The sequence below is a fragment of the Opisthocomus hoazin genome, chromosome 6, assembly GCF_030867145.1.
Source record: "Opisthocomus hoazin isolate bOpiHoa1 chromosome 6, bOpiHoa1.hap1, whole genome shotgun sequence".
In the NCBI taxonomy this organism is placed as follows: Eukaryota; Metazoa; Chordata; class Aves; order Opisthocomiformes; family Opisthocomidae; genus Opisthocomus; species Opisthocomus hoazin.
The window spans coordinates 25,487,142-25,502,987 of NC_134419.1; the positions used below are offsets into that span (position 1 = coordinate 25,487,142).

At 41.4% G+C, this 15,846-nt stretch overlaps 1 protein-coding gene across 8 annotated transcripts in view; it reads left to right on the forward strand.

Moving 5' to 3' along the window:
- The window catches only part of DDX59 (DEAD-box helicase 59), a 28,250-nt gene extending 17,763 nt beyond the window's left edge, over window positions 1-10,487 (forward strand). For 4 of the 8 annotated variants that reach the window (XM_075422301.1, XM_075422303.1, XM_075422297.1 and 1 more), the window contains exons 2-8: window positions 3,418-4,247; window positions 6,735-6,902; window positions 7,451-7,540; window positions 7,943-8,194; window positions 9,079-9,231; window positions 9,711-9,839; window positions 10,161-10,487. In XM_075422301.1, coding sequence (XP_075278416.1) covers window positions 3,429-4,247; window positions 6,735-6,902; window positions 7,451-7,540; window positions 7,943-8,194; window positions 9,079-9,231; window positions 9,711-9,839; window positions 10,161-10,424 — 1,875 coding nt within the window. In that variant the 5' untranslated portion in view covers window positions 3,418-3,428 and the 3' untranslated portion in view covers window positions 10,425-10,487. Of the gene's footprint in view, window positions 1-1,799; window positions 1,879-1,930; window positions 2,061-2,307; window positions 2,424-2,449; window positions 2,938-3,417; window positions 4,248-6,734; window positions 6,903-7,450; window positions 7,541-7,942; window positions 8,195-9,078; window positions 9,232-9,710; window positions 9,840-10,160 lie in introns of those variants that run through there. The other 4 variants (XM_075422299.1, XM_075422296.1, XM_075422300.1 and 1 more) reach the window with 4 other exon arrangements.
- Window positions 10,488-15,846: the final 5,359 nt, after the last annotated feature.

Sequence of the window (15,846 nt, forward strand, 5' to 3'; positions counted from 1 at the left end):
AACAAAATAGTGTTCTCATGAAACAAATACAAGGTAAAGCAAAAACTGAAAGTCATGCATCCGTAAGTGAATCACAGAATACACCCACTGACAACGTTATTCCTTCCACAGAAATGCATATGCTAGACTTCTGCATTTTGCAGCTCAGAACAGCAGGAATATGTACTATGAACAAAAATGCCAAGTAGCTGTATTACAGTATAGTCAGTATCACTTAATCTTGAGGGCTTGAATATGTCTGTGTAATCAAAGTGTGCAAACTCTTCTCTCATGTCAGGTGAGGGCAGAATGGTAGCTTTCAAGAAAACAAGTGTTCTTACCGTTATAAAAATGTACTTTAATTTTCTTTAAATTCAGTTGGTTCCATTACATTAATATTTCTGTGACATAAACCTACTGTTAGCAAAAAATAGAAAAGCTGATACATATAGAATGTTTGCATTTTGGTATACAGACTTTATACATAGAGTATGAAGCATCTCGTATCTTATTGAATATTGCTGAAATACTGGTCTTTATTTAGCAAATAATGTTTTGAATTTCAGGAAATGACGTTGTAAAAATGGAACTAAGAAAAGGAAATTAATCTGTATTAGAAACTCTCTGGGAGGGAAATGAAGAAAAGAAAGTCAGTGCAGACAAATAGGAATGACAGAGGCCAAATCAGAGAAAGGTGGGGATTTTCACAGAGAATGAGGAGTGTATGGAACGTGGGTGAGAGGCGCCTGACAGTTTTTCAGATCTAGAAATGCCCACTTAATCTTTCCAGAAGCTCAATAGTCTCTTCCACTTGTACCAGTTAATTAAAAATCCCACACAGACCAAAGCCATCTATTTGCGCTAACTTTGTATTGCTGCTGTGGTAATACACTACAGAGAAATCCAGCATATTTTAGGATAGACCATGTTTCAACTGTGGCTGGACTGAATGTTACAGAATGCTGCAGCCCGCTGCTCGAAGGCCCCCAGCTTTCTGTCTGTCTGTTGTAACCCTGTTCCCACTGGCTCCTCTGAGTGTTCCTCTGGACTGTCATTAAGCTGCATTTCCAAAGGGGCTGCTAGTATTTATGGATCCTCTCTTTCAGCAGGAACTGGCGGTGGTGGTGGTCATCAACAAAAGTAACAAGCCAGAAAGAAAATGGAACTCCCCATCAGTGTGGATGCTTTCAGCCTAATGGGTGCAATGTGGGAGGAGGAGGGAGGTACGGTACAATCTGATTTGGGGTGCCTGGGAGTACATCAGCCCAGATAGGTCCCAGCAAGGTATTGTTCCCATGTAGCAAATCATTTATGGTCACAGCGTGTACTTTGGGAATACTCTGGTCTTCCTGCTTGTGCTGCAAATCTGGACCTCCTGCAAATGGTGCAGCTGCAGTGACACCACGTCAGGGTCTGGGTGGTGCAAGGGAACATCTGGGACAGGTTGACTCACCTGCTCCTGGGACATGAGTCCTTGGAAAGAAAGGGAGTCGCAGTGGCCAAGCAGCTGCAACGGTCAGCCTTCTCCGTGCTCATGCGTCCAAGCCTTGGTCCTTGCTATGAGCCTGGTTTGCGGTGGCAGTGGCCACCATTTCAAAATAATTTCAAAATAATGAAAATAAAAAACAGCGTGCTCAGTTCGCGGTATCGGCGCAGCACTCCCGTGATGCCCTTCCAAGTGTTGGGCTGGGGAAGGCGCGTGCACGCGTCAGGCTCCACCGCGGGCAGTGATAACGATCCCCCGCCCCGAACCCAGCGACGCGCGCGTCCCCTCCCAGGCCGAGGACGCGGGCCCGGCCGCCGCGGGCCTGGCGCGCCCCGGAGCGGGGAGCCGCCCGCCCCGTGTCTCTCGCCCTGTGAGGCTGTGGCGGCCGCCGAGCCTCGCCGCCCGCTCCGCCGGTGAGGCCCGACTGCGCCGCGCCGCGCCCCGCCGCTCCTCCCCGCGCGGCCGGCAGCCCCCGCCCCGTCCTGGCGCGCCCTCCCGGCGCTCTCCGGCGGCGGAGCGGCGGCCGCTCTCTGCGTGTGGCCGCCGCCATTTTGTGAGCAGAGGGGGCGGCGGGGCCGGCGGCCTGCCGGTAGCGGTACGTGAGGCGGCGTCCCTACTCCGGCGGGGAAGAGGCGGGGTGCCGCGCTCCTCCTCGCAGCGGGGTGGTGGGGGAGTCTGGCGGATGGAGGGAGATCTGCGCCGTCTGCCCGTGGGGTGGGCGGCTGTTGCCGGCCAGCAGGGCTGGAGCAGGCGGGGGGAGAGGGTGCGGGGCTGCCCGGGAGCCCGCGGGCGGGGGACTGCGCAGCGGGCTCAGCGCTGGCGGCAGGACGGGGCCCTCCCGAGGAGCCCCGCAGGGGTATAGCCATTTTCGTCAGCCCGGCGCTCTTCCTGAGCGCGGCCTGCTCGCTCTCCGGGGCAGTTTTGGAGTTCGGAGAGGTTTCCTGCGGGGAGTTAAGCGGTGAGGTCTGGCTTCTGACCCCCAGCGAGGGGCAGCAGCCTCCGCCCGGCGCCTGGGCTCTGCCCGCCGGCGCTGCGGCGCGCTCGGTTGCGCCGAGGTGCGCAGGAGAAGAGGTGGCTGTGGACACAGCTAGCGGCGTGTGTTTTGAGAAAGCTGGTGTAAAAGGAAGTTGACGGTGACTAGTGTGCACGGTACCATTGATTCAGAATAAAATGACGGTATTTTGTGTACTTCGTTTACCGATTGCACCCTACCAAACGGCTGGTGAGAGCATCTGGCACCTTCATACAGAGCCAGCTACTGAAAGCTTCACAATATAAAAGTTACGGTTATTCATGGACGCTTAATTCGGCTTTCTTGTATTACAGTACAGACTTGGAAAATCGCTCATGCAGGTCTTTGCTTTCTTTTACACCCTGAACACACAGAGCTGGATTCCAAACAGACCTCAAAACTTCAAGGCTTTCTAAATTTGGGTGTACTTTGGGAAGGACAGCCAAAGGAGTGGTCTTGGGTGGGTCGTGCACTAAATTTCACATCCTTTTCAAAACTGATGATTTTGTTTCCTTGTGGTTTTTCCATAGCTTTGAGGAGTGCATGTTTTGCTTCGATATCTCATATTAGAGACAACCAAACTCTTCAGAGGTTTAAATATGACTGACTCTCAAAATGGATAAATTTCCTGACAGAGGGTGAAAATCAAAGTTTTTATTCAACTGCAAACATCTAATACTGAAAACTAACTGTAGCTGGATGTCCCTGTATTGTTCCATGCTTACACTGTTACTTTGAAGTATTACTTTACATTGCATTAACACTGTTAAGACCAAGGTCATTTATAAACAAGGCAGTTTCTACATATTTTCAGGGGTTCAACATTGATTTCTAGATTTGCAGCTATATTTCCTAGACTTCATTTTTTTTTGTGGTAACAGTAAAATGTACCTTTCTCAATAGTAGCGATTTCTAACAACTGTAATGATTTTCTTTCCAGTGTACTGAAGCATGTTTTTACCAAGATCTGTTAAAGTCAAGAGGCCTGCTGATGACGACAAAAGTTGTACAGCTAAGAAAAATAAATTGTCTTCTGGAGGATCTTTGCCAGAGGAGACCACTGAGTTCCAAGAGTGTAAGTCAGTTAGAACAGAAACTTCTGCTTCAAGATGCAATTTGAATGAAGTTGTACAAGAATGCACAGAATGTGTAGCTGGAAGTCTTGATGTTGCCGATACAACTTTGGGAAAGGACAACCGAAATACTGATGAAGGTAGCTCAACAGAAGAACCCATAAAATCCTTCAGCAAATCCCAGCGTTGGGCAGAACCTGGAGAACCTGTATGTGTTGTGTGTGGTCGCTACGGAGAGTATATCTGTGATAAAACAGATGAAGATGTTTGTAGCTTGGAATGTAAAGCCAGACACCTTCTACTATCTCAAGAAAAGGAAAAAAAGCTAAAATCCGATCAACTCACAAAAGCAGAATCTCAAGCAGAAACTCACCTGCCTAATACACCTTATTTCTACAAAGATCATTCCTTTATTTTAGGTTTGCGAGATGAGCAGATTGAGAACCTTAAACTGCAGTTAGGTATTGCTGTCCAGGGCCAGCAAGTTCCAAGACCTATTGTAGAGTTTGAACACTGTGGTTTTCCTGAAACTTTAAACTGTAATTTAAAGAATTCTGGCTATGAAGTCCCAACTCCCATCCAAATGCAAATGATCCCTGTTGGACTATTAGGGAGGGATATTGTGGCTAGCGCAGACACGGGCTCTGGAAAAACAGCAGCCTTCCTACTGCCTGTTATTATGAAGGTTTTGAAAGAGGTAATGAAACTCTGTGTGTTCAGCGAAAGTGGTTTGCAGCTTTGTTTCCTGGATTCCCAGTGTAACTGAGAATGTAATTGCAGTGTTTTTTATTGACATTCAGTGATTTATTTTTGATTGGTGGAGCATTGGTTCTTGGAGGGCGCGAGGTGTTGATTAATGAGTTTGAATGTTTTTTCACTTTGGTCAGGATATAAAGCAACTCTATTAATATTATCTGGTATACAATTTCTCCTTGTTTAAGAAAGGTGACTAAATTCTGCGGTAAACTTTCTAAATGCCTTAAAATAGAAAGAATAATTCCAGGCACTCTGCAAGTAGTTGTTCCTATATCTTGATATATTAGATGGCTGAAAGAGAATTTTTTGACATTTGCATAATTTCACAGAGTAATTTCTGCTGGAATATGTTCAGCTGACCAGCAAATAACTTCAGGAATTTGGGGTTATATAATTCCTGAAATCCTCTAGTTATACAATCTCCCCTTTGATACTGTGGGAAAAAGCAATTAAGAAAACTTTTGCTATGTAAGGACATGAATGTATGAGGAGAAATAATGGCAAATGGTATTCTGTACCTTGTGTGTGGTTCAGTATTGCATTTTGCTTCAGTGGTTTTAATCAAAAAGAGGTGAATAAGAATATATTTGAAAATTCTGGACCTGATTCTGGTTGATGTTTTGGACTGTTTATATGCCTTTATATATATATATATATATACATGTGTGTGTATACACATTTTTTTCAAATGAATATTTTAAAGATTATTTAAGTAACTCTTTTAATCTTTACAGTACTATAGCATTAGTTTTAAGAATGGAAGCATTATATAGGAGTATTTAAGAACAGGATTATTGCACTTCAGTAATACACTCTGTTAATGCTGAGTTCAACAGACTACACCTCCTCTCTCTGCTTATCATTAAAGTCTGCAAGACAGTTATATGCTTATAATAACATGTACAAAATCGGAACCTCAGGGAATAATACGTAATTTCTTTCCATGATCTTTCTCATTCTTCATCTTCAAGGTACTTTACAAGTTAATGTATATGTCAAGAAATAATTTTATTTTCTTTTTTACAATTATTTTCATTTTTAGTGTAAAATAGAGATGAGATGTTAAGAGCATAGGGTAATCTGGTTATGAGATATTTGACAGTTCCTGGCTTCTCCACAACTATGTAGATACCTTTCTATTGTGCTGGTAAGTTGTTCAGTTGAACACTGTTGCCCAGGTGAAAACAACTCAAAAACCCTTTCTTGACACAAGTATTTAACTACATAGTTCCTTTGATGATGCAGTGGGAAAGGGACAACCTGCTGCTGTAGGTCACTTGTAAATATTCCAGCTGAAGACCAGAAACAAACACAGACAATCCAGAAAACTATTACGTGAATTCATGATTGTAGTATCATAAGCTTTGTTTATTTGCCCCCTCCCTGGAAGGGTTCAAGGCCAAGTTGAATGGGGTTTCAAGCAACCTGGTCTAGTGGAAGGTGCCCCTGACCATGGCGGGGCCTTGGAATGATGATATGTAAGGTCCCTTCCAACCCAAACCATTCTACAATTCTACAATTTGCTGAAGAGGCGATCGGTATTACTGAAATAATGTGTCTTGGAGGTAGACCATTATTCTGCCCTTTCTGCCCTGCTTCTCCCCCTCCCCCCAATTTTACGTTATGTTCTTACTTTGTTAGTATGTGTTAACTAGAGTTAGGAATCTGTATTAATCCGAGAGGAATTACTACCTATAATTTTCTGTTTTCTGGGTTGCAGAAGTATCAGTGAGGTGGTAATTTGGTTGAAGATCCTTCTATAAGGAACAAAAAAACCAACCACTTTAACACTTTAATGATTCATCTCTACCTGGCTGACTAATATTTGATCGGAGGGGTTACTGATTTTGTTTTTAGTTTCAGAGATGTATGTTTTTGCTGTATAAAGTTCCTATTACTTCTTACCTTCTCTGGCTAATACTTAATGTTTTTACATAGTGGTGTGCAAGACAGTAAAGGGAAGTCGTCTGTTCCTGTAGTATCAAGACTTCTAAAACCTTTATTTTATGATCTCTAGATTCAACTAGCATCCTTTGTTTTGAGTTCATTTGCAATTTGTTCTGAATTTCTTTTACAGATGCAGTGCAATAACTAAAACAGAAAAAAGCAATCTTTACAAATGACCCCTACTTTCTGGGTCTTTTTTCTTTGTCAGGAAGCTCTTCTAACAGTGTACTTACACATGCATTAGTTTTTTGTTTTCAAAATTTGAGTAACTGAGAGATAGACTTCCTTGGCCTGCATTGTTACAGCTATAATCTCTTTCTACCTTCTGCCTCCGGATAGAAAGGGTATTAGCAGTCTAATTGTATCCACAGTAGCTGCACTATGTACTTTATATTTTAGTTTTGGGAGATTTAATCTTGAAAGCTTTTATCTAAATAATAAAGCAATTCCATGTTCAACAGATTTCTCCCCCTCTTTCTAGACAGAAACTCCATCTGCCCTTATTTTGGCACCAACAAGGGAGTTAGCAATTCAGATAGAGAGACAAGCTAAAGAGCTGATGGCTGGTTTACCAAACATGAGAACAGTTCTCCTGGTAGGAGGTTTACCACTGCCACCACAGCTTCACCGTCTCAAGCAAAGTGTTAAGGTAAGGACTATAGTATGGAAAGATCCTGTGGAGAGTTGTGTTTTCGTGACATTCACAGAAAAGAAAAATGTTACTGTTGACAAAGATGTGTTTTTCCTAAGTCTAAAGTACTGAAATAATTGATAGCTCTTGAAAATTTTACAGTAATACTTTAAAAAAAAAAAAAAATGTTTTGACTTCTGATTAAAAATAGAATAGCTGTTTTGGTTTTGGAAAAGTTTCATGCATTGATATTGCTGCTTTCAAAGACTGAAATAGGCCATTTTATTAGGCAAGGAGTTGTAATTTACAGCAAAAATAGTTCTTTTTTAATGCAGATTACCTTGCTTGTATTTAGACACTTCCATTAGAGTTCTAAAAGGTCAGTTTCCTTTTGAGGCTTCATAATTTATTATGTTCTCTATAAAAGTTTTAAGACTTATTTGAACATAAGTAATTTCACTCATTAGTGCCCTTCTCACCAGTGTGCTGTATCTTTACAGTTTTTCTAGGACAGTCATCTGTCCTTTCACGGAATTTCTAACTCCTGTTTTTTTGTCTGTTGTTAGGTTATAATAGCAACACCTGGAAGACTTCTTGAGATTTTAAAGCAAAGTTCTGTTCAACTGCATGACATAAAAGTTGTAGTGGTGGATGAAGTAAGTTTTTAGTTATCAGGGCCGTACTGCATATGCAGAGGTCCTTGAAGAGCCAGTGTGGGTACCTAGTCAAACTGGTTAAACATCAGAGTGTTCATTATAAAGATAAAATACATTGTTTTAAGAGAAAAAAATCTTTTTTAATGCAATTTGAAATGTGTTTGAATAATGCATGTTCTATTGGCTATAAAAGACTTAAGATACCTGACAGGGTAATACTGCTAGACTAGCGTGAACCATTTGTTTGACATTTTCTCACTTGGCTTTTCTTCTGACTGAAAGTACTCCTGCATTTGGATTATTACATACAAGTCATACACACTATGGTTCTTCTGTCAGTTCAGGTTCAGGGTTCTGCTGTTTATGGAAAAATCTGGTACAAATCTAATATTTTTCACTTAGGTGGATACCATGTTAAAAATGGGTTTCCAGCAGCAAGTGTTGGATATTTTGGAAGACGTCCCTCATGATCATCAAACCATTCTGGTGTCAGCCACGATTCCGGTGGGCATTGAACACTTAGCAAATCAGCTTCTGCACAATTTTGTGAGAATAACAATTGGAGAAAAGAATCTGCCATGTTCCAATGTTCGCCAGATTATCTTGTGGGTAGAAGAACCATCTAAAAAGAAAAAGCTGTTTGAAATACTAAATGTAAGTGTAATATTTTTCTCATATAAGAACAACTTATAAAATTATTCATGTCTTTGCACATCTCTGTCAGATTCTCATCTTTAATTCTAATCTGTAGGTAGTGCAGAGGTGGAGTGAGGTTAAGCATATAACTGTACTAACTAGTTCAGTAGTTCTGCGATGTATGAGCTTTAATGTCAGTTTCAGGGATCACTCCACCCCTTTTGCTCACACCTCCTTCTGTACAGCAGCAAGCTAGATTCCTGTGCTGGGATCCAAGCCAAAAATTAGAATTTTGAGAATTTTTTTGTGATTTGCAGTATGGCATCCCAAAGGTTTGTACTGGTTATCTGTGAGTGGTAGAAGAACAGGACTTTCTTACACTGTCATAGCTGCTTTGTGGTCTGGGAGTGGTTTGTCATTTTAAAAGTCATTTAGGAAACCAGTGAGAAAGCTAATTTAATAATTTCTTGAATTTTCTTTGTATGAATAATAATATATATCTTTTATGAGTACTTGGGGGGGGGGAATTTTTGAGTCTTGGCTGAGGTTATCCAAAGAGTAGATAAGAATCTTTAACTGAACCTCAGAACTTAAAGAAATTCAGAATTATTATGAACATTTCAAGAAACATAAAAGAAAGCTTCTCACTTACAAAAAAAATGCATGTATTGATATAAACTTGGGTTTTGAGTCTACAAATCATTATATGTTTATGATGTACAGATTGGTATGGTTTCATGGCTGGTATCCTATTGCTTCTTATCTACAGTCTAAGAACATTTATTCATCTGAAAGTGTTGTTAATACTAGAGATAATGAGCAGAAGAAATTGAATCCAAGTTGCTGGTGATGAGCAGCAAACTGTTGTAATACCTTCTGACATAAACTGTTTAATTTTATAGGATAAGAAACTCTTCAAGCCCCCAGTATTGGTGTTTGTGGACTGTAAGCTAGGAGCAGATCTGTTGAGTGATGCAGTTCATAAGATTACAGGATTGCAGTGTACAGCTATGCATTCTGAAAAGTCTCAGGTGGAAAGAACAGACATATTACAGGTTTGTGCCTCCTAATGTTATGGGGGTTTTGATAGATTTAAAATGGCCAGGTTTTTTTCAAAGGTGGCATCATTTGACTGAGTTAAGTCATAATTTACTGCTTTTCTGCAGTAAAAGCTGAAGTGTTGCTGGGAGAGAGGAGACGAATGGGACCAAGCAGAACTGTAGATAATAATGCTGTTTTTAAAACAGATAAATACTGAAGATTATTTCCTAGGTTATTTGCTTTGAAATGGGAATTTAAGTAAGCATTTAACTTTGACTTTTTTTAATTAAAATTGCGATTTGATCTGTCTTTAATTAGCTCTGTGAATTATATTCCTATTTAAATCAATAATACGGGGAGTATTCTTTCTTCTGCAACAGAATAATCCCACTAGGTGTGTGCTTATACTGTGTAACCCTAGCCTATGCTTGGAAAGGTTCAAAATATAATTAAGGAAAAAATAATTAATTTTTGTTTATTCTTCTTTTGCCAGGGATTACTTCAAGAGAAGTATGAAGTTATAGTAAGTACTGGAGTCCTTGGACGAGGGCTTGACCTTGTCAATGTAAAACTGGTAGTAAATTTTGATATGCCTTCAAGTATGGATGAATATGTACACCAGGTAAATAAATAAATTGCTAAAGCATTATTTGAAAAGTTATACTGAAATATGACATCCGCCTATGGAAATTTAAATTTAAATGTAAACATAAAGATTATGTAATTAATTTTAAGTCGTAATTTTAGATGCATTTAAGCTTAAGCTTGAGATCTGCATATCCTGAATTCGGGAAGTTTATTAAAACTTTGTGCTTAGAGGATGAGACAAAGAGATTTGGCGTTGTCACTTAGGTTAGTCACTGTTATGTAACAGATAATAAACTTTAAGGATATTTGAAGGACGTCCATTTAATATTGATAACATTAGGTTTTGCTTCTTCAGGTTGGAAGAGCAGGGAGGTTGGGTCACAGTGGAACTGCAATTACTTTTATCAACAACAACAGCAAGAAGCTCTTTTGGGATGTTGTGAAGAGAGTAAAACCAACAGGCACCATTCTTCCCCCACAGCTGCTTAATTCCCCGTATCTACATGACCAAAAGAGAAGGGAACAACAGAGACTTAAACAATTACAGAATAGCCTTGTAACAGGAGATAATATTATGGACATTATTAGAAAACATGACAAAAATAATTCTCAGAGGTAATAAAGATGTATTTATAGTTATGTAATTATAATGAAAGTGTGATTAAAAATAAACATGGAATTATGATGCCTTGTATATAGCCTTTTTTAAAGAAGTTTATATATTCAGTTTGTTAAGGAGTCGCATTTTTAGCTCATCTTTATTTTGAAATACAGACTGCTGTGGGTTCGAATTACAGTAGTGCCCAGTAATACTCTGTAACCCTTTTTCAAAACCAGTAGTCTTTGGTCTTGCTTGCAACATAAACTGAGAAGATACTCTTTGTTTTGTTTTAGTATTTCTGAATAATCATTTCAGACTTCTTGTGAAACACAGTCACATTGTTATGTCATTATATTGAGGTAAGATCTTTGCAAAGGACACCTTCCCCATTCCCATCCGTCCCCTGCCCCCCTAAAAAAGTGACAGATCAGTCTCTGAAAGCAAGCCTCCATCTCTTGCTGTTATTTTCATAGAATCACAGAATGGTTTGGGTTGGAAGTGACCTTATAGATCATCCAGTTCCAAACCCCTGCCATGGGCAGGGACCCCTTCCACCAGACCAGGTTGCTCAAAGCCCCGTCCAACCTGGCCTTGAACACTTCCAGGGAGGGAGCAGCCACAGCTTCTCTGGGCAACCTGTGCCAGGGCCTCACCACCCCCATAGTGAAGAAATTTCTTCCTTGCATCTACATTTGTCTTCTACATAAAAACTTCCACGGGGACCATTTTGCCAAATCCTCAGTATGCTCTGGAGGTTTCTGGTGAACATATGTGCAAGCCTTGTTTGTAAATAGTACTGAAAGTTTAGCTTCTCATTTATTGCCTGTGGAGCAGTTAAAAGTCCTGCTCAAGCACTTTGCAGTAGTAGAAATACTTGGTTATTAGTGTATCTTCATTGTAGGGGAGTAGGATAAACCACATAAGTAAGAAATTTGTGTTCTTAATTCATTAAAGACTATAGTTAATGTATAACTGATCATATTTACTTATTTGCTACTCATTTAAGTATAACTGTTGCTATTTTCTGACACCAGATGCTGTTTCATTTTTTTCAGGTAATGAGACCAAAGCCATATTAAGATAGTTTTGTACAACTTACCATCCAAAGTCTGAGATGGGCCATAGTCAAAACTTCCTTTTTTGTTTTTCCCTTTTTCCTTTTAGACTGAGGCTTGAGACATTAGTGTCATCAGACCTTTCAGGCTGCTGTGACGCATCCTCCCTTTTTGGCAGGCGGTGAGGCGTTAGCCATACACGTTGTATTTCTGCGCTGGCCGAAGGACAGCAAGATGGTAGACTGACACTGTTTGCAGCAAATTAATTTTTAAAAGTCTAGTAGCTGATGATTTTTTTTTTCCCCAATTAGAACCAAAAAGGGTAGGCCTTACCTGCTGGGAGACAGGTGGCACTGGTGCCAGGGGTTAACAGGTTTATATTGTTATTAACGACAAACTCTACCATGAATTCTGATAATCTGAAATATGGTATTTATCATGATTTCTACTATTTCCTATGCACTGTTGCTACTACTTTAATCTGATACGGGGAAAACCTCAAGTCTTTGTCGTGCGCTGCAGCCCGTGCTTTGTTTTGTGTCTCCCTCTGCTGTTTTTTTGTAACTTTTTCATATTGACTCAGTTGCACCGTCTTTATAAACGCCAAATCCTTTACAGACCGCGCCTGTCCCTCAGCGAGAGGCCCCCTCCTCTTCCTCGTGGAGGTTTCACGGCGCGGTACCTGACAATCGTCCTCGCCCTGCCACCCTCACGCCTGCCGGCAGTCCCGGTTTTCCTGCCCGGCGCTGCACCCTGAGCGCAGCGCTGCCCTTCCCGCCCGCCGGCACTGGGCCGCCCCGGAGGGAAGCGGCGCGCGGGGCCGCCCCCTTCTGACGCAGGTCCTCGCGGGAGCCAATCCCCGCGATCCCGGCGCATTCAAATGGCGCAGGGAGAGGGCGCGCGCCGTGTCCGGAGCGGCGGGTGAGGAGGCTCCGCTGCCAGGTGAGGGACGGGGCTCCCTGCCGGGCCCCGCGGCGGGTTCCCGGGTACGCCCCGGGCCTCCAGCTGGCCGCGGCACCGCCGGGCCCTTGTTTCGGGAGCCGCGGAGCTGGGTGCCGGGTGCTGGAGGCGTTGCCCCGGGAAGTCCCCTCAGGCTCGGTCGGCCAGCCGCTGCTCCCGCCTCGCCCCCTCCCCGCGGGAGGCGGGCGGCGTGGAGAGGCCGGCGGGGCTCGCCTGGAGAGGGTGGGTGTGCTGGCGGGGGGCAGCGGGGGTGCCGATTTCTGCTCCGCGTTCACTTGGCTTCGAGCGCTCGGGTTTCACCTCCGGTCGGTGTTTGTAATCAGTTATAAGTGAGGAACAAGCGTACTCCTGGCAAGTCTTGAACCGCGCTTTAGGATGAAGGAGCTTTTAATGGGGAGATCAAGTTTTTCTACAGAAAAGCTTTGTGAATGTTTGCACGGCACAGCTCTAGCAACGGGAAGAGAGAGCTGTTCTGAAACTGGTTATTTTAAAACTGAACGGAAAAAAGGGACTTTTCAGAAAACACTAAAGCAATTCATGGTTTACAACCGTTTGTATTTATTGACTGCTAGATGGAGCTACGAAATGTGTGTTTTACAACTCGTGTAACGTGAATTGTTTCCTGTATCAAACTGGATTGGGCAATAAATACGCTCTGGTTTGAAATTCTTGAAGCTTTCCTCACGGCTTTTGAGCTAGGAAAACTTTGGGCAGCCGTGACACGTGTAGAAGTGGACGTGATGGCACGAATTCTGAGAATACGCCAAAAGCTGTGACTTGAAAGTGTAGTATTAAAAGCACATTCTTTTGGAGCAATGGTTAAATGGTTGCTTCTACATCACTTGTTCTCATCTTGCTTTCCTTTTTTTTTTTTTTTCCCTGACCATATGCTGCTTTTGTTAATAATATGTGCAATTTTTGAAGGATCTAAGGCAGGTTACTTGTTGAGTTTTAGTAGCAAATGAATTGCAGGTGGCAAGTCTGCAGTGGGCAGTGATGTTAGACCTGTAACAACCTGATAACTGTGATACATATGCAACAGCGAAAGCATGCTTTTCCATCAGATTGGGTATATACAGCTTTCTAAATATTTACATGTAGAAACCATGTGGAATACATTTCACAGTGTGGTTTTTTTTCTGTCTGCTAGGCTAGGTATCTCTTTGTTTCGCTATGCATGTATATACTGTAGTGAACTAAATTAATGTCCAAACATATTGTAATGGTCGTCTTTATTAACTGTCCTATTTTGATAGGGGCTTTTATATTACGCTATATATCAAAATCCTGAAACAAATCTGCTTTCTGTGTTCACAGATTTCCTATTCAACATCAATTTTGTTGTTCTTTTGGAGTCTGTTAGTTGTGAAACACTATGAGCATAAATAGTTGTGAGTGAATAGAGGCACAATCTTGAATTCCCTTTCCTTGGGTATCGTGGTAGATCACCTAGAAGAAATGTCCGTGGTGATTTTTGTTGCGAAATAGTTAGATCATTCTTTGTACTAAGTGGTGCTGCTTCATGACATTTTGTTTACTTTCTGAAACTAATCATAGAACTCTGTAAATGGAATCAAATAGTCTATTACTGGAGGAAGCAGTTGTTCGAATATAAAATAATGACTTTTTTTGTTTTTAAGTACTGGAGGTGAAACAGGGTACTAATTGTTATCAGTGTTTGGGAATATACTGCAGTATCTGTAAAGGAACTCCCCATGTACTGAAACATAACTGGTATGGGACATGAGTGTCATAAAAAATTTTTACTTTGTCTCCCCAGATTCCGTAAGAAGAAGCAACTAGAAATAATCTTTTAGGAAAGGCGTGGTACTTGCTAAAAACCTGATGTTAATTTGCTGGAAGACAAAATGCCTATTTATACAGTTCCTGCAAGAAGTCCCTCTGAGGCACAGTGTACTACCACTTTGCAGAAGAGTTCTTCAGAGAATACCTTTACCAGCAGCAAAGCATCTGGGCAGCAACTGAAATCACAGGTGTCGGGAGAAGGGGAGAATAGTCTGCTTTCATGTTCTCAGAATAGGACCGAGGAAGTAAATAGGACCTATGTGATTTCAGCCTGTAAAAAAGTAGGTGACACATCAACTACATTTAAACCCGAAGGCAGATTAACGCTCCAAAGAAGAGCTGGAGCAAGCAAAAAATCAGCGTCCAGTAGTGCAAAATTGCATGTGAATGCAATGCAGGGCATGGAAAACACACAAACAGAGAAAAGACTTACTCTGCAGAGGCGTGTGAGGACAGGTTCCATAGAGAAGAGTAAAATTAATCAGAATACTGTGCCTGGAATAGAAAATAATGACTCTGCTGCACAAGGAAATTACAAGATTGCATTTCCACCAAATATTAATAATAATGATACCCATGCTGTTAAACCAAGCTTGAAGTTAGCTGAGGGTCAGTCAAGCTCAAAGTTGCAGTGTAACCTGAACAGCAAGGATTCCTTTGGCTTTGTTGATGGTCTGTGTGAAAATGATAGATGCGTGCATTTAAAATACAGGACAGGCGCTGCCGACACGAAATTTCAAAATCAAGTCCCTAAATCACAACAATTAGTTACCTCAAAATATATTAATAGGATGTCAGGAGAACAACTGAGTGAAAAAGGCAATATGAATAAGCTAGCTGGAAAGCAAAGGTTACAACACTTCATTATAAAACAGAACAGTTTGGAAAGGCCGAGGACTCCAACAAAAGGTTCAACCGAAGGACTGAAGCTTACACCAAAGAACAGCACTTCTCAGGATCAACCATCTCTGCCTTCTTCAAATAAACGAACACCTCATCTTCAGATTTTAGCCAAAAAAACACCTAGTGTCTTCAGCTCTCCCGCTGTGGTGAGAAGTTCAAAAACAAAAGAGACCACAGAAACTCTAGCTGAGAGCAATAGCGCTGAGAGCAATAGCACTGAGAAAGATGTTTTCAAAGTGGAAAACAGCAAAGTGGTTGTAGCTGTGCGTGTACGGCCTTTCAGTAACAGGTTTGTATCCTGGACTTATTTCTGATGCTAATAGTAGCTCTTACAGTGTATGTTGATTAGTGCTTTGTATTTCTTTATTTGTTTAATCATTGACCCAATAAGGAGACAATACGTTCTTTGAAATCGGCTGATATTTCATGTAGCATCAAGATAAAGATTTTATTAAGGGGTTGAATGCATTTTATAGGCAATTGGGACTATTTTTTACGTATTCATTAGGTGAAGTATTTTGAGCTTGAATACTTTGTATGGTCATCAAACAGGTTTTTTTATCAATGATTACCAAACTTTTTATTTTCTGTAAGGCAATTGATTGAAATTACTAACTTAAAGCATGTAGTTTATGCTTTTCAATTTTTTTGTTCCCCTGCTTCCATTCAGAGAGAAAATTGAAGACTCATTCCCTGTAATCTCCATGAGTGGTTCA